General features: G+C 37.1%; 1 protein-coding gene across 2 annotated transcripts; it reads left to right on the forward strand.

Annotated features, from left to right (window-relative positions):
* The first annotated feature begins 2,682 nt into the window (after positions 1-2,682).
* Positions 2,683-21,788, forward strand: ptena (phosphatase and tensin homolog A). 2 transcript variants are annotated; one of them, XM_067455555.1, is made up of 10 exons: positions 2,684-3,444; positions 8,420-8,504; positions 9,037-9,081; positions 9,181-9,224; positions 11,205-11,443; positions 11,582-11,723; positions 12,398-12,466; positions 14,585-14,751; positions 15,148-15,471; positions 20,671-21,788. In XM_067455555.1, the coding sequence occupies exons 1-10, from the start codon at positions 3,360-3,362 to the stop codon at positions 20,854-20,856; spliced, it is 1,386 nt and encodes a 461-aa protein (XP_067311656.1). In that variant the 5' UTR covers positions 2,684-3,359; the 3' UTR covers positions 20,857-21,788. The 2 variants fall into 2 exon arrangements, with proteins under 2 accessions (XP_067311657.1, XP_067311656.1); XM_067455556.1 differs by lacking the exon at positions 12,398-12,466 and having other exon boundaries at positions 2,683-3,444.
* Positions 21,789-25,013: the final 3,225 nt, after the last annotated feature.

Consider the following 25,013-nt stretch of genomic DNA (forward strand, 5'->3'; position numbering starts at 1 on the left):
AGCTTGTTTGTTCAGCACATCACACAGATGCATGATTGGATTGAGATCTGGGGAATTTGGAGGCTAGTAACACCTCAATCTCGTTGTTGTGCTCCTCAAACCATTCTTGAACCATTTTTGCTTTGTGGCAGGGTGCATTTTCCTGCTGAGAGAGACCATAGCTACCAGGGAATACCGTATCCATGAAAGGGTGTACATGGTCTGCAACAAAGGTAGGTGGTAGGTGTCAAAGTAAACATCCAAATGGATGGTAGGACCCAAGGTTTCCCATCAGAACATTGCCCAAAGCAACACTGGACACACTGCCTCCACTGGCTTGCCTTCTTAGTGCATCCTGGTGCCATGTGTTCCCTAGGTAAGCGATGCACACACACCAGGCACAAGATGATTCATCAGATCAGGCCATCTTCTTCCATTGCTCCTTGGTCCAGTTCTGATGCTCATATCGGTATGCGCTTTCAGCAGTGGGCACCCAGACTGGTCACTTGCTGCCTAATATATCCCACCCTAAAAGGTGCCGCGATGAAGAGATAATCAGTGTTATTCACTTCTGTCAGGTAAGTGGTCATAATGTTATGGCTATATATAGGTTAGTTTACATTTTTCATCTAATATTATTTTTTGTTTTATTTAAGCTTTATAACAATTAATTTTCATATATTGTAATCATTGTTCACAACTTATAACAATTACTTTAATGAACTCATTGTTTCTGCTATAAATCAATACATTAGCTGTGTGTGACATTTCTGAAATACATAACTTGTATACACCTCTAACCTCTGATTACAGATCACTCTAAATTGTAACATGCTTTTTCTGTAAAGCTGCTTTAAAACAATATGTATTGTGAAATGCGCTATTCAAATAAATGTGAATTTGATTAAATTCAATTGAATAACAGCTTTATAAACTATTTTGCTATTCCAAATTCAGCTAATGTTAACATCTGCTCATTTGTATTTAGATGTGCATAATACATGTCCTCAAAACCCCACATAACAGATATTTTATTTCATATTCACGAGTTCAAACTTACATATAATTTATAGAGAGTAAATTTAAATGCGTATTTGGTGTGCTGTCCGGGGGAAGGGCTTCGAGCTCAGACTTGGGCCCGAACCCAGAGTACCCCCCCCCCCCCCCGTATGTAAAGTGGTTTAGAAATAAAAAGAGCAAAATGTGGAGAAGGGGTGGTGGAGGGATGCTGATAAACTGTCAACAAAATGGAGGTAAGACAGCTGCGTACACTTCTTTTGTTGATTAGCTAAGTACTCTCCATCTGTGTCAATTATCGGATCATGCTCCTCCCGAACCTTGTTTAATAAAACATAATTTAAACTTATAAATCAAATTAACTATTTTATTCCCTTATTCTTCAAGTTTCTTAGATGTTGCTTAACTTTTTTCATAATAAATGTGAAAGTAGAGAGGTGAGTGAATAAGCACAGTTATAGAGTTCTTGTGTTTATGGTCTACAATAGGTGGCGCAATGCCAATTATTACTGTTAAACCAGCTCTTATGGCCTGACCCTGTGTGCCTAAAAAAATCTGAAATAGTTGGGGAACTTAGTCCCTCAGGTTATTTATAAATATGCATTCACTATATTAGGCTAGTTGAATGTTATATCATCAAAACACACCTGAAACAACAATGGTTTAATCTTAAATATGATTAGCAAAGTATACATGAACCAGCATACAGAAATCAAAAAGTTGACAAGTTACACTTGGATTTCTAAAACTTCTGCTGAAGACTGTGAGGTAGATTTTGTTGTTGTTGTTGTAAGTAGCCTACTAACTAATGCACTAAACCAGGGGTCTTATAGATGCAGGAAACCCCACCCAGGCTCTGTCAACCCAGGGATCCCCAATATCAAAAGCTAAATTCTCAATAACAATTTTTAATAATTAGGACCATTAATAGCACTACATTATATGTTGCTTAAATAAAATATAAACAATAATTCTAAAAATTAAAGATCATTAGTTAATTAGCCTAGAAGCAACATTTTCATAAGTTAGACCTTGAAATGTCACTAAATTAATAAAATCATAAAACACCATCGACACAATAAATATGCCTCACATTTTATACGTTAGCATACCAAACGCAAAAATATTTCATCGGGTAGAAATTGTGAATACAAATTAATGGTGGGGTTAGGCCTGTCAAGTTAAAATGAAATCATAGTTAGACATCTAAGACTGAGTAACATTTTTTTTCAAAATAAATATAGCCTACATGGGGCCCCTGGAAGACTTTCAGGGACCATCGACCCCCACAGACTCCGCTGTAAAAATCATCCACGAAAATATAGGTTACTCTGGATGTATGTGTGGGTGAAAAGCGCTCTGCAAGGAACGAAACAATGTACCGACACCGTGCGCGCACGTGACCGCTCTGACAGGGAGAAGCACTGCGAACATCCTTACATTCATATCTTTCCGCCCTTCAACGCGAATGTCGCTTTATCATCACCATTTCGTTTTGGAAATCAACTCATTTCCGTTCCACACAACGTGATGTACATATTTCATTTTTTTCTTAGCTGATATTTTTTAAAAAGACTGTTCGGATTGCTTTTTTAAAACATTAAACGGCACGCGTCCACGCACTACCTCGGCTCGTGGCGGTAAGATATGTTTTTTTTCTCTGGGTAAACGTGCCGGATCTACGTTCTTTTTTCCTTCGTGGGAAGCCATGATGGCAGTTTGAGAGCGGAGCTGCAGAGCGCCCTGAGGAGAGATGAGTCCTGCCGATAAACCGCACATATTCACGCTTCTCCAACGGCTACAGTCGCATATCTAACACGCAGTTCAGGTGGAGACTGTCAGTTGTCATTTTTCACGGAACTAACTTGGCCATCCAGCGACGACGATGATCATTCGTTAGGAGGGTTTTGGGGAGGGGGGGTTTAGCTGTGGTGGCTAGCGGGCGATGCTAGTCGGGAAAGGCTCGCCTGTGTGTTTTCTTCTTCGCGCGGAGATGGAGAGGATTCGCTCCTCTCTCTGGACCTGATCACGGCGCGCGCGCCGGACACACAGACTTCTGCTTTATTGTTGTTGCTATTATATCGGATGCGTTCCGGCTTGACCGGGCCGCGGGATCGGAGGACCTTTTCAGCAGATCGGAGGACTGAGCGATCGGGACCGGGAGAGTCGGGCCTGCTGCGCCGGAGCGGATAGAGGCCCATCTGCGAGAAGCTCTAATCCGGCCCGCTGCGTGAGACCCACCGAGCCAGCCCGCGCGCACACATACATACTCAAGGTTGAGAGCCACAGAACCATCCTGAACAAACATACCCTCCTTACTAACAATAAACCGGAATAAAACTTAAGTGTTTTGAACTGCTGTCATGGCAATGACTGCCAAAATTAAAGAAATAGTCAGTCGGAATAAGAGGAGGTACCAGGAGGATGGCTTCGATTTGGATTTGACATGTATCCTTACTCTTATTTACTGTCTAAACTACTTTTTGTATTATTTTCTGTGTGTGTGCGTGTATGTGTGTGTGTGTGTTATATTTTGTAAACATAAGGTTTTAGTGAGAATTATGTGTATGGTTTCCTAAGATGGCTTTCTTTTTTCTTTTTTAAATGTATCTTAATGTTAAGGAAACCCTTTTAAAAAAATGCTTGGTCATGACGCTCTTGCTGTTTTAATTTTGAAATATTGTTTTACCCTCTCTTGTAGGACACCCATGGTCAGATCTCTCGTTTGACAGCTACATTGCTGCAATGACAGTCTCTTTACAGCCGCCAATATTACATTTAGTATAGGGTGCTCTAGTATTTTGTTTAATAGCAGTGTGTGTGCAGTATTGCTGTTTGACAGCTCCTATACAAAAACGACAACAGTTTACTGAAGAGATTGCACAAATCAGTGTGTATTGACAAATCTGCGATTTCTTCTACTGGCTAATGACAGTACTATTGATCATGTGAAGACATAAGAGGTCTATTCAGTGAACGTAATGCAGTGTGGAGTGTGTCCTAACCTTGCTATTCTTAGCGATTTTTGAATCAATTGATTTCCAAACACACTTGTGGAAAGAAGTTTGGTTTTCTGGGTTGCCCGGTGACTCCATGGAAGCTCTGACTTGGTCCACTTTACAAGAAAATGTCAAAGATCTTTAGCCTATCAATTATGTCATTACTCAATAATATGTTCAGGATGGCCTGTGACACTTGGTCATCAAGTCCAAATGCTGTTGATAATGATAAAGGACAGTGTTGGTTTTGATGTATAAAATCAAATCTCAATGAGATGTTTCATCAAACTGCTTATTTTACTCAAAATTCATTGACAACTTTGTTCAATTGACAAATCTGTCAGTTCAACTGATACAACTTAACTAACTCAAAATGTCCAGATATCTGCTGATTAATCAGCTTTGCCTATATGTTGATCTTTTATTAATCCACATCATAACAGAAGCAATATTTAATTTTTCAATGCATTTTCATAGGCAATAAAACAGAAGGTGGTAATTCCCTTTTGGTTGTGAACTCATAGGAACTGTTAAAGAAATTATGATATATTTCCATTTGCTTTCAACATTTAGACCTCTTCCTCATTTTCATCTGGCTTATATCAGTTGGCCCTTTTGTTTGAACAATTTGGCCCCTGTGTGCAAGTACCTTTGGTGCTGGAGAATTAAGGTAAAAGTGTGTGGTCTTCCTAACTTTCTGCAGAGAGAAGCAGATGTGATTGTTCTTGTTCAGTTTTTGCACCAGCAAGCGGTTGGAGTTTACTGCCGTGTAGATTTGAGGAAGTGTGGCTGGTCAGGTGTTTGACAGTAAATGGCCTACTGTTGTTAGACTGGAACAAGATGTCAAGTATACCAGTAACGTATCTATCTGATCCATTAATGAGATTAATGCTTTTTGGTATTAATAACTTCAGCTTGTCATTATTAAACTGATGATCTTGGTTGTCCAGGGTATTCCAGAAAGCAGGTTATGTGAAATACCCAGGTGTGTTAAAGGGTAAGCAGGCAGATAAATTCAACTTTCAGTTCCAAAAATGGAGGTAATTTTTAGGATATGAGTAGCCATAGCAACTTATTCTGAACATAACCTGCTCCAGAACAGGTTTGCTTCGCTGGCTAGTTAACTTCAGAGGTGTTCTGTGCATTTGCAACCTATTGATAAATAACTTTCATGGGTCTAGTGGGCGAGACGGAATGCCCTCTATCTATATATTATTTATAGTTATCATTATATAAAGCATTATTAAAGTGTGCCCCTATTATGCTATTTTAAAAGCTCCTAATTTTGTTTATAACAGGTTTACATGCATCAAAGGTCAAAAAACACTTAATTTTCTCATAATATACACTGCACATCACCACATTTTTCAGTGTTTCTCAAACAACTTTTCGAATGATTCAGTCCCTCCTGTCAGAGAGTCTACTCTGCTCTGATTGGCCAGATGGCCCAGTCTGTTTACGATTGGTCTACCGCTTACAGTGGTAGCTAAGCGCTCATTACCATAACTGAACTTCAGCTTCATCCAGAGGCTTCCTAAAGTTCAGTGATTTTACACGCACTGTAAAGACTGTAAAGATGACATACATTTTACCACATCAATCCATACCATATCTGTGAGATGAAGAAAAATGAGAAGAACCAATTATTCAACCCGAACCTCAATCGCAAGGATGACTTGAGATGTTGCAATTAATTCCTCATCATCATCAACAGATGTGTATATTTCAAATTTATTGCAGTGCACATGCAGGAACTGTATCAATAACATAGTGCATATTAGCTGAGCACTAACGAATGACTGATGTAACATTTGTAAAACAAATTGTGCTCAGTCCTTCATCATTACGCTGAGTAGTAAGAGGAACAGACAATCTGCATTAATAGACAGTTTTAGGTAATAGTTGGCCACAGCAGATTAGCATTAACTGTTTCAGTTAGACAGTAATAACAAAAGTTAGCCAGACACTTATACAATATAAAACCCAAAACTACATATTTTGAACAGCCGGTAGAAAAATATATACATCAATAATTAATCATACCTACAGGTTGTGATTCTAAAGGGCAAGCTGGTCCAAACAAACTGAAATATAATAAAATGAAAATATACTGACCCATCTTTCAGGAGCAATTGTTTTGTGAATCTCACATTGTAGGGCGGGTCGAGTTGTTTACAATCATGCACTTTCGACATGACTTAATTTTGCAGACCGTTCACATTCACAAATGGCTATAATACACACTGCATGAAAAGGAATAGTCACAAAAATCATAATAGGGGCAAGAAAACAATTTAGAAGTGTGCTTTTGCTTATCATCCGTTTCCATAGTTACTTGTTGATTCATCGCTCTGTTGATAATGTCTTGTGTTTTAACATACTCTGAACACAGTCTGAGTTGGATGAACTTACTCACGGCCGTGTTTTTGGAACCAGCATACCTCGAGTAAGCAAGGTTTGTGTTATTCAACCAAGGGTTTAGTGTATGTTTGACGGTACGATAACCTTGCTTTCTGGAATACCCCCGAGCATTGCCATTCATTGCTTCAGTAAATCTCACCTCTGATTCTGAAAAGCTACACCACTGGAGTACTGAGCATGCTGGGAAAGGTCAAATGTCATACAAGCTGTCTGAGCTGCAGAGTTTAACGCCTTAGTCTGCACGTTAGAGATTTTACATAAAGTTTTTCTCTGTTGCTGATTTAAACATTTGTGATTTGTTAAGTCACAGCCTCACTTTTCACTTCGCTTGATTTCTGAGATTTTTTTTAGACTATGCGTGTGGTTGAAGTGTCATGTTAGAATTTGTGCACACTTCTATGTTCAGAAGCATTCGGTGTGGAAATGGTTTACATGTCAAAACCACTAGCTCTTTCAATGTGACTGTGTACTTGGCTGACATTGAGATATTGCTTAGCAGCTGATGAGGGAGAGGGATGCAATGCAGATGCCTTGTTCTTCTGTCTGTGGTCTGCTACGCATTACTTACACATGATGAGGATTGATAGATGTTTCCTTCACATCGATGTTCCATCTCTACTTTGCATAAAATATGTATTTGTCATTAGAATGCCATTGGCAAAATACATGCAGTGTTGTTGCTGTTGTTGTTTTTTGTATACATGATATACAATATTAATATCAGCTATTGATTGGTTATTGACTATAACATTAAAATAATTATTGGCTAATCTGTGCGTCAAGCCCTGCATCATCCTGCCTGTGAACCCCAGTCACTTTGCTCAGTGACATGAAGCTGTGGATTCTGCATTTTTCACAAGTGTTGTCAAGGCTTGTGAAAAATTGCTTTCTGCCGTAGTTACTGTTTAGACAGGAACAGGTTGTTTGCAAGAAGTTTGATTATTGATTTTGTATTCAGATGAGCTTAAATTGTCTCACAAATGTGCTTTGAGAGACCTTGGATCTGCTTTGGTCACCATCCGTCTTATCCGTAAGTGCCACGTACAATACAGTGCAAATACACTCACCTTTCTCTTTTATCCAGTTGGTTCTAGTGGTTTGTCCAGTCTGTATAGGTTTTGAACAGCAACTATTTTAGTGCTTTTGATGTATTTAACATTAGTTATGATGATAAATGAGTCGCCAACCGTTTTAAAGGAATTGGGCTAAAAATAAGCATGACTCATCCAATTATAAAGCTTCTGGCTTTCTATTCTGACAGTGTACGACGGGAAATGAGCAGAACAGAGAAACCCTGCCTTTCTCCCTCTTTCTTCACCGTGTTGTGTTTGAGGTGTGAACCTCCCCCAGCACACATCATTGGAGTGAGAGCATACAGTAGAAATGCCTGCAGATGCACAGTGAGCAAGGGAAGTGAGAAATGAAAGAATGGACAAGAACATTCCTCAAGGAGACTGCATTGTCTTGCAGTGTCAAAAAAACTTTATCAATAAAGTATCCCAGGTACATCTGAGTGCAGTGGCTGCTTGGTGACCTTTGAACTGGTTGGTGTAGGTCAGGATTGTGAAGCTGTTTGACCTGCTTTGCGTAGGTGGAAAGCGCAGACACTCCTGTGCCTACGGTCTGTCGCGTTGCTAAAAGGTCAACTGCTAATGATGATGGTGAGAGCGTGACATTTACATGTTTCAGACAGCTGAGCTTTTGCATCACTGCTTTTGCCTTTTGTTTTCCCCCTAGTTGATATTGAAGACTTTAGTAAGGTACAGGCAATGTGAACAATTTACTGACTGCATGATTACAGCAATTTTGCCAGATATATACACACTCTGGGGAATCTCTGTCCAAATAACTAATATTGTTGCTTGTTTATGTTGCTGCATTTATGTATTGGCAATTGTTAATGTTCATGTGGTTTTGCTTGTGGTCATTTGTGGATGAAGTATTCTTTGTGAGCGCAAGTTTAACTTCAGGCTTGTCATTCTTTTTCTTGACAAGCATATCAGACATATATCCAAACATAATCGCAATGGGCTTTCCCGCCGAAAGGTTGGAAGGGGTATATAGAAATAACATAGATGACGTTGTAAGGTAAGTCCAGTTGGAGACACCTGAAAAGCTTGATCTTTTTTTCTTTTCGTCTCTCGTCTTATATTTGACAAAATGAGTGTTTTTTAAGTTAAACATTGTCTAAATCACAGCCTCTAAATTGTTTTATCGGTAACACTTTACAATGAGGTTGTATTAGTTAATACATTAGTTAACATGAACTTACCATGAACAACACAGCATTAGTTCATCTTTGTTAACATTAGTTAATAATCCAGCTGTTCATCGTTTGATCATATTCGTTAATAATCCAGCTGTTCATGGTTTGATCATATTCGTTCACAGTGCATTAATTAATGTTAACAAGATTTTTACAATGCATTAGTAAATGTTGAAATTAACATTAACAAAGATAAATAAATGCTTTATAAGTGCAGTTCATCATTAGTTCATGTTGACTAATGTAGTTAACTAATGTTAACTAATGAACCTTATTCTAAAGTGTTACCGTTTTTGCTTTTTGAAAAAAAAGTGACATTTCAGTCTTTCTCATATGGTTTGTTTTTCCTTCCAGGTTTCTAGATTCGAAACATAAGAACCATTATAAAATTTATAACCTGTAAGTATTTAGTCATATTTTAAGAAGTTACAGATAAGCGTTTATGTAAGAAAATTGGATTCTCAGAGCTGGGCTAAACTCTTTTGCTTTTCTTACCAGCTGTGCTGAACGACACTACGATGCATCCAAATTCAACTGTAGGGGTAAGTACATTTACTTCCGTTGTACAATATTATCATTTAAAGTGTTTATTTTTAGCTGGAGTTACTAGGGTTTTTGTGTGTGAAATTTAGAACAAAGTGCACAACTTTTGCTCAGATTGGCATTCTAGAGGAGACATAGTTGCAGAAATCATAGTTTTATAATGGACATTTTATTGCTTCAGATTATGATATAGAATTTCAGAAAGAGATGAGAGGCGGCACATGCCAAGGTCTAAACAATTGCTTTGTTCTTAAAGAATTAGTTCACTTCAGAATGATAATTTATCATTTATCTATTCCATTTATCTTGATAATTTACCTTCTATCCTGAAAAGGTCTAAATCAATGCAGTTTCCAAGCATTTTGAAGGGCTTCAGAGGCTCTGTGAGATCCCAGAATTCCCCCCCAAAAAAAGGTTAAACAATGATGTCGATCATTGTCGGATGATTTTGAAGTTGGAGGTGGAGTTTTTTTTGTAAAGGGCGTTTGTACTTCTGCCTATATCTAGTGTGATTGCGCAATCCATTGGCAGAGCAGTACAAGATGAGCATTTTTGGTTAAGTATATAAATGTATATTTTTTCTTGCAAATGACCAATTGTTTCGCTAGATAAAACCCTATTCATCAGCATGTTCGGGCAATGTCTTAGTCTGAAGCCCTTTGAAACTGCATTGATTTGGACATTCAACATTTGGTTTGTGTTGAAGTTGATTATATGACAAATCCTGAAATGTTTTCCTTAAATTTATTTTCGACTGGAGAAAGAAAGACATAAACATCTTGGATGAGATGAGGGATGAGTAAATTATCAGGACATTTTCATTTTAAAGTGAACTAATCCTTTAAGTCCACAGTTGAATATCAGTCATCACACATTATATGAACTGAGTGTCCGCTACGGTTGGAATGGCTTGTTATTAATGGGAAATCATTAGGCAGCTAGTAGGGCTGCACGATTAATCGCAATTAACATGAAATCATGCTTAAACCGATTTGGCTTAGTGCGAATATGAAATCGCAAAAGGCTGGATTTATATAATTTTTTATGCGCCGCTTGTCAGTGAAGCACGGCTCTGTGATCAGTAGTAAAGGCCGATCCATCTGAAAGCACTGTAAGTTTGAGTCTTATATAATGTGCATTTGAAAAAGCAACACATGTCAGACATCTTTCCAAACATAAAGCATTTATGAACCTTTTGTCCAACATAAAGACAACATTTAATAACATGTTTTTTCTCCAAACTCTCTTCGTAATATGAGCATAGAATATTTTATACAGTGATAAAGGATATGTCATTATTAGCATTTTAAAATATCCAGAAGGCTTTAAGAACTCAGATAAACATTGTCGTAGTTGTGTTTATAAGTCATGTTTAAGTGTTTGAATCTTCTGTTTATTTAGCTACATGATGCCCATAGGGATTTCCTGGAATGCCGTGCTTATCGTACTTCTGCACCCTCTGCTTTTAAGAAGGAGCAGCATTTACCACTGATCACAGCGCCGTGCTTCACTGACAAGCTGTGCATAAAAAAAATCGCAGTCTTTGCTAAATCGCATACGGTTTAATTTCGATCAGTCGTGCAACCCTAGCTGCTAGTTATGATAGATTTTGCGGGCTGTGCTGATCACACGCAGTGACCTGTGACAAGCAAGATACTCCTCCAGCACCCATTTCCCCTGGGTTGATTATGTGTGGCAGGAGTAGCTACATGCTGGTCTAATGCTATGTTTGAGTGTTAACCAGATACTTACAACCCCTGATTTATTTACCACAATATCTCCGGTTTAGTATTAACATGATATTAATATTTCATGATAACAAAACTGGTATATTTACACCCCTATTACTGACACGTTTTAGACAGTTTTGCACCTCTTGTGTGAAGATCGTGATCATAACTCAACATTCTCCTTCTCTGTCCTCTTCTGAAGGACTGTAAAGTGTGATTGTAGAATCTTAAATCTTTTGGTTTCTTCAGTGGCACAATATCCCTTCGAGGACCACAACCCGCCACAGTTGGAGTTAATTAAGCCCTTTTGCGAGGATCTCGACCAGTGGCTGTCTGAGGACGAGAGCCACGTGGCGGCCATCCACTGCAAAGCAGGCAAAGGTCGGACGGGGGTCATGATATGCGCCTACCTGTTGCATCGCAAGAAGTTTTTAGAGGCACAAGAGGCACTGGATTTTTATGGGGAAGTCAGAACCAGGGATAAAAAGGTACGACACTCTTTGCTTCTGCATTCTATTTTCAATCTGGAACTGCTGTTGCATCGCTGATGAGTTACCACAGCTAGAATGAATTTCTTCGTTTTTTTCTGCGGATGTTACTGAGCCTTTTTATCTTTTACTTTTCAGGGGGTGACCATTCCCAGCCAGCGCAGGTATGTGTATTACTACAGCTACCTGCTGAAGAACAAGCTGGAATATAAACCCGTTGCTCTCCTCTTCCATAAAATGGTTTTCCAGACTCTACCCATGTTCAGTGGTAGCTCCTGCAGTAAGTCTTACTCTCCTTTAACCTTTCTGAAACACTATAAAAGTGATGCAATTAAGCTTTTTTGAATGCTGAGATGTTTTGAAAGTGTTTGGATATATCTGACATGGTTTTGCTGTCATGTGGGGTTGTGGTCATGCTCACAAGAAGCTTCAGTTGTGTCTGTCATTTTAACCCTGTACCACATCTTCTGGCTCTGTCTTTAACACTCTAACACTCATGGGTACGTTGTCTTTCTCTGTTCCTGTTTTCTTTTCTTTAAAAATTTCCACTGAGAACTCTGTTTCGACATATCAGCTCCTGCCACCCACCACAGTCTCACATAATGACATCACAGATCGTGCCCTCTGTCCTCCCCTCCCCCAATTCGTACATAGTGTACTAGTCCATGTTTTGCTCACGTTTGAGAACTTGTGCGCCACAGCCAGGCCAAACGCCAATCCGAACTGCACCCTACATCACTGACATTTTTGGGAAGTTCTTCATGTTTTGAAATTGGAACTAAAAGTGCAGAGTCAAATACTCCCATGATTCAGAGGTAGATTCCAGAGTTCCAGTATGTGTGTGTGTGTGTGTGTGTTTGTGGAGATGACTGTCATGCCAAGGCCAGTGCGGTACAACCGAGCTCTTGGTCAGGCTGATGGTGGTGTTGTTTAACTTCCTTCTCTCTCTCTAAGGGGACAATACTGTTAAAAACAGGAGTGAGGTGAATCCCCAGGGCTTCAAGAAAGGCAGCTGGCACTGGGGTAAAACGGCATTACTTACTACTACTGTTAAGAGGAAAAGCATCTTTAAATGTCAGACAGGCCCTGTGCAGCATTCAGTACAGTTCAGTACAGCTTTTGTTTCTCTAGTCTCTTTCAGCCAGGAGTCTAGAAACATAAAGTAGAGAGAAGTCCTAAATATTTGATCTTCTCTAAAAACCCTTAGAGATTTACTCTTTTCATCAAGAACAAAAGCGATAGCAATTTAACTATAATGATAGAGTTATTATAAATGAATCAGGTTACTCTGAATACATTTGTTGTGCATTAGGTGGGTGGTATGACCTACATTTATTATCATGGTATGAGTAATTTTATATTGCAGTGAAGAATTAAGTACTACCGGTAAATTAAATACTTTAAAATAATCAAATGTAATATAGTATTTAAAATGTTTAAATATACTAATTTATATGTTTAATATTATTATTATGTTTTACAGTGTTTCTACATGTACTTCTAGTTAGTTATGTTCCATAATTTCTGGAATTATGAGCACTTAATCTGTCGTTTTGTTAACAGATATATATATCTTGATTGAAATTGTGAAATGGTCTTAAAGAAATCTATTAAAAAAACCTGAAAAAGTTACATTTTCCAATAAATGTATTTCTTGCACGGATTGCTCCTGACAGCGCTGAGCAAGCTTGCCCTATTTTCCATATTTATGTCTTTAGCTGATCACATGCACAATTTTTTTTTTTTTTAAATGTAAACATGTTTACTATTTTAATGTATTTTGTAATGTAATTTATTCCTTTTCCTGTTGAATTTTCAACAGCCATTACTCCAGTCATGATTCTTCAGAAATATTCTGATTAGGAAAACATTGTGCTACGTGCTTAATATTCTTATGGATATATTTCACATCCGGCCCAGTGTTGTCCTAAAAACTATATATTATTTGCAAAAATCAAATTACATTCTAACATTTTAACAACAACATTACAATCAAAAAAACAAAAATAATGCTTTCTGAAGAAGAGGTTGAATTCACTATACTAAAAATTAATATTGTTAAAAAGTGCATGAGGAACACACATTCACTTATTAGTTATATAAGCCTAGATTTAACTACACTATTACAATAGTCACAGTTGCTGCTATCATAAAACTACACTTTTAAAATTCTAGATTCTAAATTCTAAACTAAAAATATCTAATATTCTACATATAGCACATTTAATATCCAACAACAAATGTATTAGCAAAATGTATATTTTTGTCAGAATTATTATTATCTGGTGCTCGTCCGCTGGAATTTGTTTAGTGGAGACTCGCTTGCATGAGACTTGTCCACTCCTGACAGGAGAATATACCTGTTAAATGTAAGTTATGCATTGAGGAAAACGCATGCTGTTTTTACTTGTGCTGTTTAATGCGTTTTCAGATCTGTCAGAACATCTGACTGGGCAAGCAGTGTTTAAGTATATGCATTAATTATAAGTTACTTGAAAGTTATTTTAAAGCCTGTAATATAAAGCAATATCAATTGTAATATCAAACTACTGTATATCAATGTAAACAATATTGCCTCGTTCTATATAGCCTATAAAAAAGTATATCAATATACCACCCAGCCCTTGATATTCTTTTTCTGAAACTTTGATTAATAGAAAGTTAAAAAAAACATTCATTTGAAACAGATTTTTTTGTAACAGTGTAAAAGTGTTGCCTCATTGCTTGATAAAAATATGTAACCTTTTGAATGGTAGAGTGTGTATATATAGGACAACATACTGTCATACCGCACACCTAGTGTACTTGATTAAAAGAAGAACCTCCCTTTGTTACATGCTGACTGTGCTGGGTGCATGCAGGGGTTGGGCGGCTGGTTATTCTTGGATGCATATTCTCTCCCTTTGCATCAACCCTGTTCCTAATCACTGACATATCTTGACTGATGATGTCAGAGCTGGGGGTGGAGTTATTTCACTAGGCTGTGGGATCCTTGATAATTAACACCTTTTGTTTTTCCTCTTGTGGACAGTGTATTTGCATACTTTTTTCTCCTATTCTTTTATTTTTTTTCACTTATTCCCACCATTTGATCTCTTTCTCCCTTTGTCACTCTCCCCATCTCTCTGTTCTATCAAACAGACCCTCAGTTCGTCGTGTATCAGTTGAAGGTAAAGATCCACACGTCAAACCCAGCCCACACAAGGAGGGAAGAGAAGCACATGATCTTTGAGTTTCCTCAGCCTCTTCCGGTTTGTGGCGACATCAAAGTGGAATTCTTCCACAAACAGAGCAAGATGATGAAGAAGGTATGTTCTTATGTAAGCTTTGACCTGTGACGACCTCTCAACCATAATCTTGTTGGTACATATTTTGCTGGATCTTGACCTCGTTGCCATGGCTGCAGAGAGACGTTGCCTTCTGGTGGTTTGTGGTTTTCTTATTGTTTTACGCCTTTAGTCTCTGCTTTAGCAGCTACTACGTCCTTTTGCGTGTGTTCTAAATGTTTTCTTCCTCAATTTCTTTTTTTTCCCCTCCCAACAGAGCATTACTGTCCTGTGCCTGTTTGCATTTCTCTTCTCTATATAAATGTGTTTATAAGTGCAGTTGTTGGAATGTGTATTTGTGTTTGTAAACACTTGCTATTTATGGCCATCCAATGCCCAAATGTAAACCTTTGCTTGTATGCTTGTGTGTGTGCGCAGGATAAAATGTTCCATTTCTGGATAAACACTTTCTTCATCCCGGGTCCCGAAGAAGCTGGGGAGAAAGTGGAGAATGGGTCGGTGGTCAACGACGTGGACAGCCTCTCCTCTCAGAGCCAGAGCTCTCCGGCAGAGAGGGAGAGAGAGAAGGAGAGAGTAATCGCAGCGGGTGGACTTGAAAGAGAAAAGGGCGCAGAAAGGGGAGGAGAGCGAGCAGGGATAGCGGATGGAGATAAAGACTACTTGATTCTGACCTTAACGAAGAACGACTTGGATAAGGCCAATAAGGACAAAGCTAACCGATACTTCTCACCCAACTTCAAGGTGAGAAAACACTATTCAACGCTTAACAGTAGATCACTAAGTTTATCTTTCTGGCCCTATATAATATGAAGGCAAAGCACTCCAGGTTCACTTTATGACATTTGCATAATTTATAACTTGGCGGTTATAAAACTAAAAATAATCTTAGTCTTAAAAAAAAGAGATGACAGCATTTCAAAGATTGATTTTGAATGAAGACTATATTAAACTATTGTCAATTGAACACTGAAACTCAAAGATCTTTTCTGTCCAAATTTCTTTTAACCAAATTGTGTGGAAGTGAAAACATTGCGACACAAATGTATTACTGTTGTATTATGCTCTTCTAATATTCTTTGTATGAATAAAGTCAATAACTCTTTCTACTGGCAGCAAAACATGACTTAATTTGAATACTGGAGACAAGATTGCTTGAATATTACAGCAATATGAGATCGCAGCAGTGTGGGGTTTAAAATCACAATTCAAAATATGATTTAATGTTTTTGACTAAATCATTCAACTTTAAAGCTACACTGTGTAACTTTTTTAATTTATTCTTAGCTAAAATCACTTAGTTCTTTCAAAAATATATGTGCTCATTAATGTATATTTACTTCTTTCAAGTAATAAAGTATTCTCGTAAGTTTATAATATACCATTGAAAATACGTACGGGTGAGGGTTCGGGTGGCGGTCGCCATGTTGCTCCTACATTTCGAAAAGTACATTAGCCAAAGAGGGACATACCCGTAAATTCAAGCTTCGCTTTTCGCGTTTTAACACTCGATGGCACTGTGTCGAATGTGAAGAGGGGGATTGCTTGAGGCTGCTATATGATGATGGAGGATCACTTATATTCTCGAGGATATTTGCCAGAGTCGCCAAGGAAGCGGAAAAGAGAATTAAGACGGCAATGCAACGGGCAAATCAACAAGACAAAAGTAAATATTGGAGTGACCTTTCCAAGATGGAAAGAGCTCATGAGGAGCAACGATTTTAAAAAGCACGCCGACGTTGCCTGCTTTCTTCTCGATAGGTAATATTAATTCAGCCTATTTGTGTATATTAGAAGTTTTATTGTTGCTTTTCTAATTATATCATGGTGTGCTGTGCATAACACTAGAACGACGTCTAGGATAGTTTTCCTCGTGTCAATGATGAAAAAGTATTGTTTACCTTGTAACATAAATCCATGTTCTATGACGGATAACATGAGATTAATATTTTAATTGCATTATAATTTGTAGGCTATATATGTAGGCACTTTAAATTTTAGTTATTTTTCCTTTATTTTACTGTATACACAATTAATGTAGTATAATCTGATAATGCTAGTGTAAGTTAGCTGTTTCTAAGCGAGACTTTCACCTTTACTTTTACATCTGTCCTGTAATCGTATTCATTTAAGACGTATTATTGTACGATGTAAATATATTTTTTCACACTATGACACCTTATTATGACTAGCCTACACCTATGAATGGAGCACTGGTAGGTCATTAGAGAAAATGATATAGCCTACAATGTAAACTTTGCCTTACGCTAGTGATGTCGTACAATATACAGAATAACGATAGCACTCATAAAAGTTACTAAGATTAGCTTGCATTCATCTGGGAACCTGATAGCTGATGTTAGCAATGCAATTGTAAAAAAAAATTACGAAAACGTAAAACTATTATTTATTTTACATAGATTAATTTGATCACAGATCATTTGGCAAATTAAATAACTGCAAATTATAATAGTTTTCAAAAGTAACCTCATCACTTGAAGCAACACTCACCAAAGAGGTCGAACTGGAAGCCATGACTAAATCGGCCACCGTAGGAGTTAAAACGAAATCGAAATTGAGAGGAACAGAAACTATTATTCACTGGATGGTCATATACCTTTTCACCAATAGATGGGGGAAAATATCACAGTGTAGCTTTAAAAAAAACATTTTTTTTTTCAAATTATGTACACTTCAAGTCATGTTTTATTCATTTTCTTGGGTTTAGAGTGTAGATATCATGAATGTCCAAACATTTATTACTCTTTATATCAGTATCTTATGTTCTGTTGAGTGAATCATGGATGACTGCAAACTATATTCATATACATACACACCCAACCATTCAAAAGTTTGGGGTTAGGAGAATTTTTATTAATTTAAGGATGCAGTAAATACATATTTAATTCTATTTCTATTTTAAATTAATGTTGAACTTTTATTTTCAGTAAAAATAAGCAACATTAGACAGCGCAGCACAAGCTCAGAATAGGTTAACTCAAGGACCGATCTTTAATCACGCGACACTGTTACTATCTAAATCTAGTAGGCGTACCAATACCACAAAAAGTACACAATACTCGATATTAAAGTCAATAACACGGTAAAAAACACAAAAAATACTTAAACATTAACTTTTATTAATAGATTTTTTAAAATTAATTACCATTATCTCACCAAAATGTTTGCTCATATTGTACTTGTTGCAATAGTCAGTAATAAAACAAGAATAATTAAACCCATTAGAAGCAGTAGCATTTATAAATAGAATAAAGATATAAATTAAACAATGCTGCATATTTTTTCAGGTTGGTCTAAAAATAGTATTGAAGTAAAAATACCACAGAAATAAAATAATCACATATAGTCAAATGTATAAGTTAAGTAAAGACCAATTTCTTATTGAAGCTTTTTTTGTCATTTGATTATCATCAGTAATACAGACAACCAATAGTATACAGTTGCAGGTTTTAAAGGGTGATAGACGGAGACAATATGCTGTTACACATGCTATTAACATTCATATAACCAGCACGGATATTCACCAAGACGGGCATTTTGACATAACTTTATATGTATACGGACGTTTACGTGTAGGCTAATAAGCCACAAAAACGCACAAGAGGTGGCTATATGTTTGCTTTGGTTGAGTGTTCACTGCCTTAAGAACTTCTCTCAGAGAGTGAGCGGGTACATTATAGTTTAAAGTCCGAGTGAACCGGAAGTAGGAAGTGAGTTTTCTTCAGTGCTGTGCCGTTTTTCCAGGTGAACTGAATATAAAACAGAGGGCAGGGTTTGACTTTAGCGCTCCTCCTCTCCATCTATCCCCCATAGCAGACGAACGGTTCGAGGGGAGGGGTTACGCATTTTCAAACCTAAGCCGTCAAACTGACATCGTCTGAGAAGGAACGCCGTTTTCAGACCAGAAATTACTTTCCAGATTTTTATTAGAGATTACCACGGCAAACTTGTTTTTTTATGTGTATAGACTTGTACGGAGTAAATGTTCACCCTAAGACCTGTAATATGTGCTAACCAAGTAAATAGGGTCAATTTTGATTTCATGAGGACTTTAAAATCGCTTGAATTCCTAAATTGGCATGATATAAAACGATGTGTGCTAAAATCTTGTATTGCACCGTGTATTGGCACCGCTTACAGAGCAAAAGCAATATGGATGTGGTCCAATATGGACTATGAAGCCATTTGCTTATTTTGAGAGGGAGAGAGAGACTAGGTACCGCTGAATCGCTAACACTGTTGGTGAAATTATGTCTCACATTAAGTTTTAACGTTACTGATTTGCATTGATCTGTTTGGGTTCAACTTGCATGCTATAAGCCTAGCGCAGACGTGTTCGGTACCATTGGTACTTATGGTACTGTAGAAAAACAAGTGCCGTCAGTATTTTTAAATGTTGATACCGACTTGGTAAACAGAAGTATCAGTTCTCATGACATCCCTAGTTACTACACAGCACAAAAACCATTTGAATTTGCACAGAATTAACATTGCAGCAAGGTCGAGTGGGAAGTATTTAACTCTGTTATACAGATATATATGATATAATAGATATCGGATCAAACAGCGCTGATGTGGAAACCAGGAGAAACATTGTACCATGAACAAACAAGTTATTGAAGACTTTTCAGTTCACAAATTACCAACATTCACCATGGATTTAATGTAGTATCGCTTATTGTAACCATGGTATTGTGGCAGAAATAGTTTAATGTTTTTACATTATTTATTTCAGTGTTTGTACAATCTTTTGAGTCAAATTCAAGCCTTTTCAAGGACTTTCAAATTGCTTCATGCTTTTTCCAGCACTTCAAAGCTAAATATTTTCCAGTTTAAATATAATTTTTAATGTGATGACCAAAAACATTTGTTCAACATCTATCAAAAATGGTCCCCATTTGTAAAACTAAATGTTTCAAGGAAAACTAACACGTGGCAAAAAACACTTTTTTATCAGCTTTTTAGCCATTTGCACTCCCTAATAGGTTTATTTTTCACACATTTTTACAAAAAAGGGCGAAGTTTAACATTTTTTGTTTTGTACAGTAGGAAAAGTAAAAAAAAAAAAAAAAAAAACAAATCGCAAATTTTCAAATTGCGAAGAATTACACAGCAAGTAAAGAGCACTCGTTTTTGTAATCACTGAAGGTGTCGGTCAGTTTTGTATGACACTATAAAAATTGGTACACATTTAATAAGAGTAGAAAAAAAGAAAAGAAAGAAAAGTTAATTTTATCTGCATCTCAACTCAAGCTCGCTGCTTTACCATCAACTGTGCATTTCCAAGAAAAACATGTAATATTAGTAGTAACTGCACTTATTTATGCAAAACAAATGATAACTTTATGATTAATTTACTTTTATGAATAAGAGTCCCCTCTCCCCCCTCAGTGCTGGTGTAAAACACCATCTGTAAAACTTAATGGCGCCAGTGCTACTGCTTTCAAATGTTAGTCTGGAGCCCTGATCACGGCTTTCACAAAAATAAGCAGTGAAGCTGTTTTCAACCTTGATAATAATATAATAAGTAATGATATTGACAATGATTTCTGAAGTATCATGTGAAACTGAAGACTGGAGAAATGTCTACTGAAAATTATATCACAGGAATAAAATATATTAAAATAGAAAAGTTATTTTAAAATGTAATTTTTTTTTTATACAATATTACTGATTTTACTGTTTTTGATTCAATAAATGCAGCCTTCTTTTAAGAGCATTAAACATTCTTACTGACCCAAACTTTTAAATAATAGTGTACATAAAAAGAAAATAAGTTCAGTTATACATTTTATTTTTTCTTGTGTGCTCCTAAGACCTCTTATTTATTTTTTACCCCACCCCTCTCTCTCTCTCTCTCTCTCTCTCTCTCTCTCTCTCTCTCTCTCTCTCTCTCTCTCTCTCTCGCGCTCTCTCTCTCAGGTGAAGTTGTACTTTACCAAGACAGTGGAGGAGCCCTCAAACTCAGAAGCGAGCACTTCAACTTCTGTCACTCCGGATGTGAGTGATAATGAACCAGATCACTACCGGTATTCAGACACCACTGATTCCGACCCGGAAAACGAACCTTTTGATGAGGAACAGCACGCACAGATTACAAAAGTCTGAACATTTTTTGGCATCTGCACACACACACACACACACATATACACGCACGCACACTCACTCAAACAAATACATGCCGGACAAAAACAAGAAAAACCAACCAACACCAGTGAAATAAAAAAAGGAGAAAACTTGAAAATAAACTGAAGAGAAAAAGGACCCTTCCTCCCCATCCTTCCAACAACTCGAGGACAGTCACGTCGAACGCCATTGATCATAACGAAGAAAATATCCTGACCAATATATTGATTTACTTCATTTTGATTGATGCGTTTCGTGTGTGGATAAAGACACCGTTGCCTGAGGTGGGAGGGAGGGTCCTGTAGCTATTCTGTGTATATAAAATCCCTTTTTTGTGTCAAAGACGATAAAAATCTAGGCAATCAGGCGAGGGGAGGGGAGGGGAGGAGAGGTAGAGCAGACCACACATCTCTCCTTCTCCCTGTCTTCACCCAGGCCAGTGCTGCAATCACCCTCTCCCCCTCTCCCTCGCTCTTCCCCTCCTTACTGTGAATGCTTCTCGTGCTGTCCGCAGGCGCTAAGACCTTTGACCCCTTCCTGCGCAGTGTGTGCTGGTGAACGTAGTCCTTCAGGCTGTTGTACAAAGGCTACGGCGTGCCAGCATTCCTTTTTCCTAGTCTCACGACCCAATCCCCACCCCACCCCCACCCCCACTGTGTATAACGATAAATTATGCAGAAAAACACGACATCCCATGTAATTGTCGATGTTTTTTTTCTTTATTTTTTCTTTTTTATCCTAAGATAATAAAAAATATAATACATGAAAGCGCAGGGAACCAGTGTTTGCAATAATGTTAACACTCAACATTTAAAGGATAAATTGGTGTGCATGTCATTGGAGTCAGTGTCCATGTTTAATAAATGCTATATGATGTGTTTTTATTAAAACAGAAGTGTCAGAACTCTCTTAAACGGTCGTCTGAGATCAATTCACAAAGGTAAATCGGTTTCAAGACCTTAAGCTGTAATTGTTTATTTTTTATAGCACTTTTAGTGGAGCACAATATAAAAAAAAATTATATATATCTACAAGTGTTTTTTTTTTCCAGTTAGATATTTAGATATTTAAAATTTCCCCTGTGTTTTACATCTACATTATCCATCATATAACGGTCACTTAAAGCATTTTTTAAAAACACTAATAATTTAACGTGTAATTTTCAGCAAATCACAAAATTAATATCTATTTTTCTTTAAAATTATAGTTTTTTATTTTTATTTTCAATTATTACAAAAGGTAACCCTACAGTTCAAAAGTTTGGAGTCTGTAAGACTTTAATGTTTTTGAAAAATGTCTGCCAGTGCTGCATTTATTTGATCAAAATTTAAAACTATTTTTTAAATGTAATTTATTCCTGTGATGGTAAAGCTGAATTTTTAACATCATTACTCCAGGCTTTAGTGTCACATGATCCTTCAGAAATCTTTAGTGCTCAAGAAACATTTCTTATTGTTTTTAATGTTGAAAACATTTGTGTTGTTTAATAGTTTTGTGGGAACTGATACATTTTTATCAGGATTCTTTGATTAATTCAAAGTTTAAAAGAACAGCATTCATTTGAAATATACTTTTTTTTAAGAATATAAATGTCTACTGTCAATTTAATGCATCCTTGCTCAATAAAAGTATTACTTTTTAAAAAAAATCTTACTGACCCCAAACTTGAACTGTGTAAAATATAGAATGTAATTTTAATACTGACTATTTATTAGTTAAAATGAATATAAATATCAGCATATCCTTATTTTTTCTCTTTCTTTGAATGCATATTTTTATAATTTTATAAAGAGTTTTCCAGGTTCACCTTTTTGAAAGGTGCTCATTGCCTCTGTCCTCATCTTGTGAATAGAGAATGCATTTTGCAAAATTATTACTACTATAATGCAGTGTATTATACTTGTTTGAAATTGGGGTATTCTATCGGTTTCCAGGTTGATGAGGATATTTTTAGGTTGACATAAATGATGCAAATCCCTGTGATGGGTTTAGGCACAGCACTTTTGTGCTCTGAAGCAGATGTTGGTTCAGGCAGCTATTTAGGGCTTAGTGCTGGATATAAGTAGTGAAAATTGACTCTTATAATTACGATTATTAAAAAAAAAATCTTGATCGTTACTGTGGGAATCACTAATCTGACTAGTCTATCCTGTATATAATTGTCTAGCCGTAATGCCGTCTCTGCATATCTGTCGCTTTCAGCAGTCTTTAGATTCAAGCGCGTCGACATGGAGGGAAATATAAATCTCATAACAAAGAGAAGAGGACATAGATATTTAATCCATCCCCCTCCTCATCGCTCTGTCTTTCCTGTTCCTTTTAATTCTCCTCTTGATTGGTTTTATGCCCCTTTGTCCATTCGCTCCATGCTGTCATATTTCTTTTTCTGATGTTGATAAAAACATCAAACTAGACTCACACCCGCTAATGATGGAGACGGGAACTGTTCCACTATATTGTAATTGGTTGCCCATCGGGGAGTCATAGAAACAAGCCATGAATGACCAATGAGGTGCGTGCCCTCTGTCGGCAAGCACTCTTTCTTTCATCAGGAAGAGGTTCAGTCACCAAGAACGGCTACGCCTCCAGTTTACATCTTAGAGCTTGCAGCTGATGCAATGCCATGACAATATGGAAACCGCTGTACTCTGCTATGCATATTTTTAGGGCTTTATTCAGCTTTATTCATCAATGTCAATTGATTAGAGCTTGTAAAATTATCTTAACTTTGACTTGAACTACAGTAATTCATCTAATTGCTGCCTTAGCTGTTCATGTCTCTCTCTGTCAGATATTTGTTCTGGACAGTATTTGTTCAGTCTCGCAACTGCTCATCTATACTGTGGGACAGTATGAAACTAATCTAGCAAAAACTTGCTGTTAGAGCACAGCTGTGCTATGTTTGGATTAGGCCCAGAATGAAACAGGAAGTGGGGATTAACTGGTCTGGGTGGCAGGTTCTGCATTTCTTTAAAAGAGCTAAAGGCTCTCAGAGAAGTAGTTGTGCTGTACTATTTTTATTTTATTTTTTACAAAATATAGGCCTAGCTGTGATCAGAGATAAAACAAGAAAGTATAGGCTTGTTTCAGAATTAACCTAATGACCTCAGTTGATCTTAAAGGAATATTCTGGTTTTAATAAATGTAGTTCAATTAACAGCATTTCTAGTGAAATGTTATTGCACATTTTCTTTCAACAAAAAAAAAGGAAAGCCAAAATCAAGGTTACATTGAGGCACTTTAAATGTGAGAAGTGAATGGGGCCAGTGTTTAGATGATTCAAAAGCAGAAATGTGATGTTTATTATATAAAAGCACTTATAGGCACAATGTTATACAATTTTTGGATTAAAATATCCAAAAACCACCAGACCGTTGTTGTATATTTTGTTGACTTACATTATCCTAAATTATCCCATTATTCCAAGAATGTTAAAATCCAGAGAAATTAAGCAATTTTAACCAGGACCATGTCCGTGCGTCGCCTATCAATGACGATACCTCCAAAACACTAAAGACTTTAATATATTGGGCCCTATTTTAACGATCTAAGCACATGGTAGAATGCGGAAGCAGCAAGTAGCAAAAATGTAAATTATTTAATTAATTACTCACCCTCATGTCGTTGGACACCCGTAAGACCTTCGTTCATCTTCGGAACACAAATGAAGATATTTTTGTTGAAAGCTGATGGCTGAGAAAGGCTTCAGAGAGGCCTCCATTGGCATTCTGTACATTCACACTGACCCACTCACAAGACCCATAAAAGGCACTAAACGTTACAAAGTCCATCTCACTACAGTGACTGTACAATCATTTTACGAAGTGACAGAATAGTTTAATGACTTTATCCGCCAAGATATTGTCTTCTGTGTAGGTCTCGGACGTGAACTCACGCGATAGCGTCGCTCCTCTCTTCCGGGTCATGTATCTGAATGGCGGATCTGCGTCATATTCTAGCGCATGCATCAGTTCACGTCAATAATTTGGTGGATAAAGTCTTTATTTTAATTTTTGTGTGCACAATAACTATTTTCATCGCATTGTAATATTATTGTACGGCCACTGTAGTGAGATGGACTTTGTATCGATGTGTTTAGTGCCTTTATGGGTCTTGTGAGTGGGTCAGTGGGAATGTAT

The sequence above is a fragment of the Pseudorasbora parva genome, chromosome 10 (genome assembly GCF_024679245.1).
Source record: "Pseudorasbora parva isolate DD20220531a chromosome 10, ASM2467924v1, whole genome shotgun sequence".
Classification (NCBI taxonomy): domain Eukaryota; kingdom Metazoa; phylum Chordata; class Actinopteri; order Cypriniformes; family Gobionidae; genus Pseudorasbora; species Pseudorasbora parva.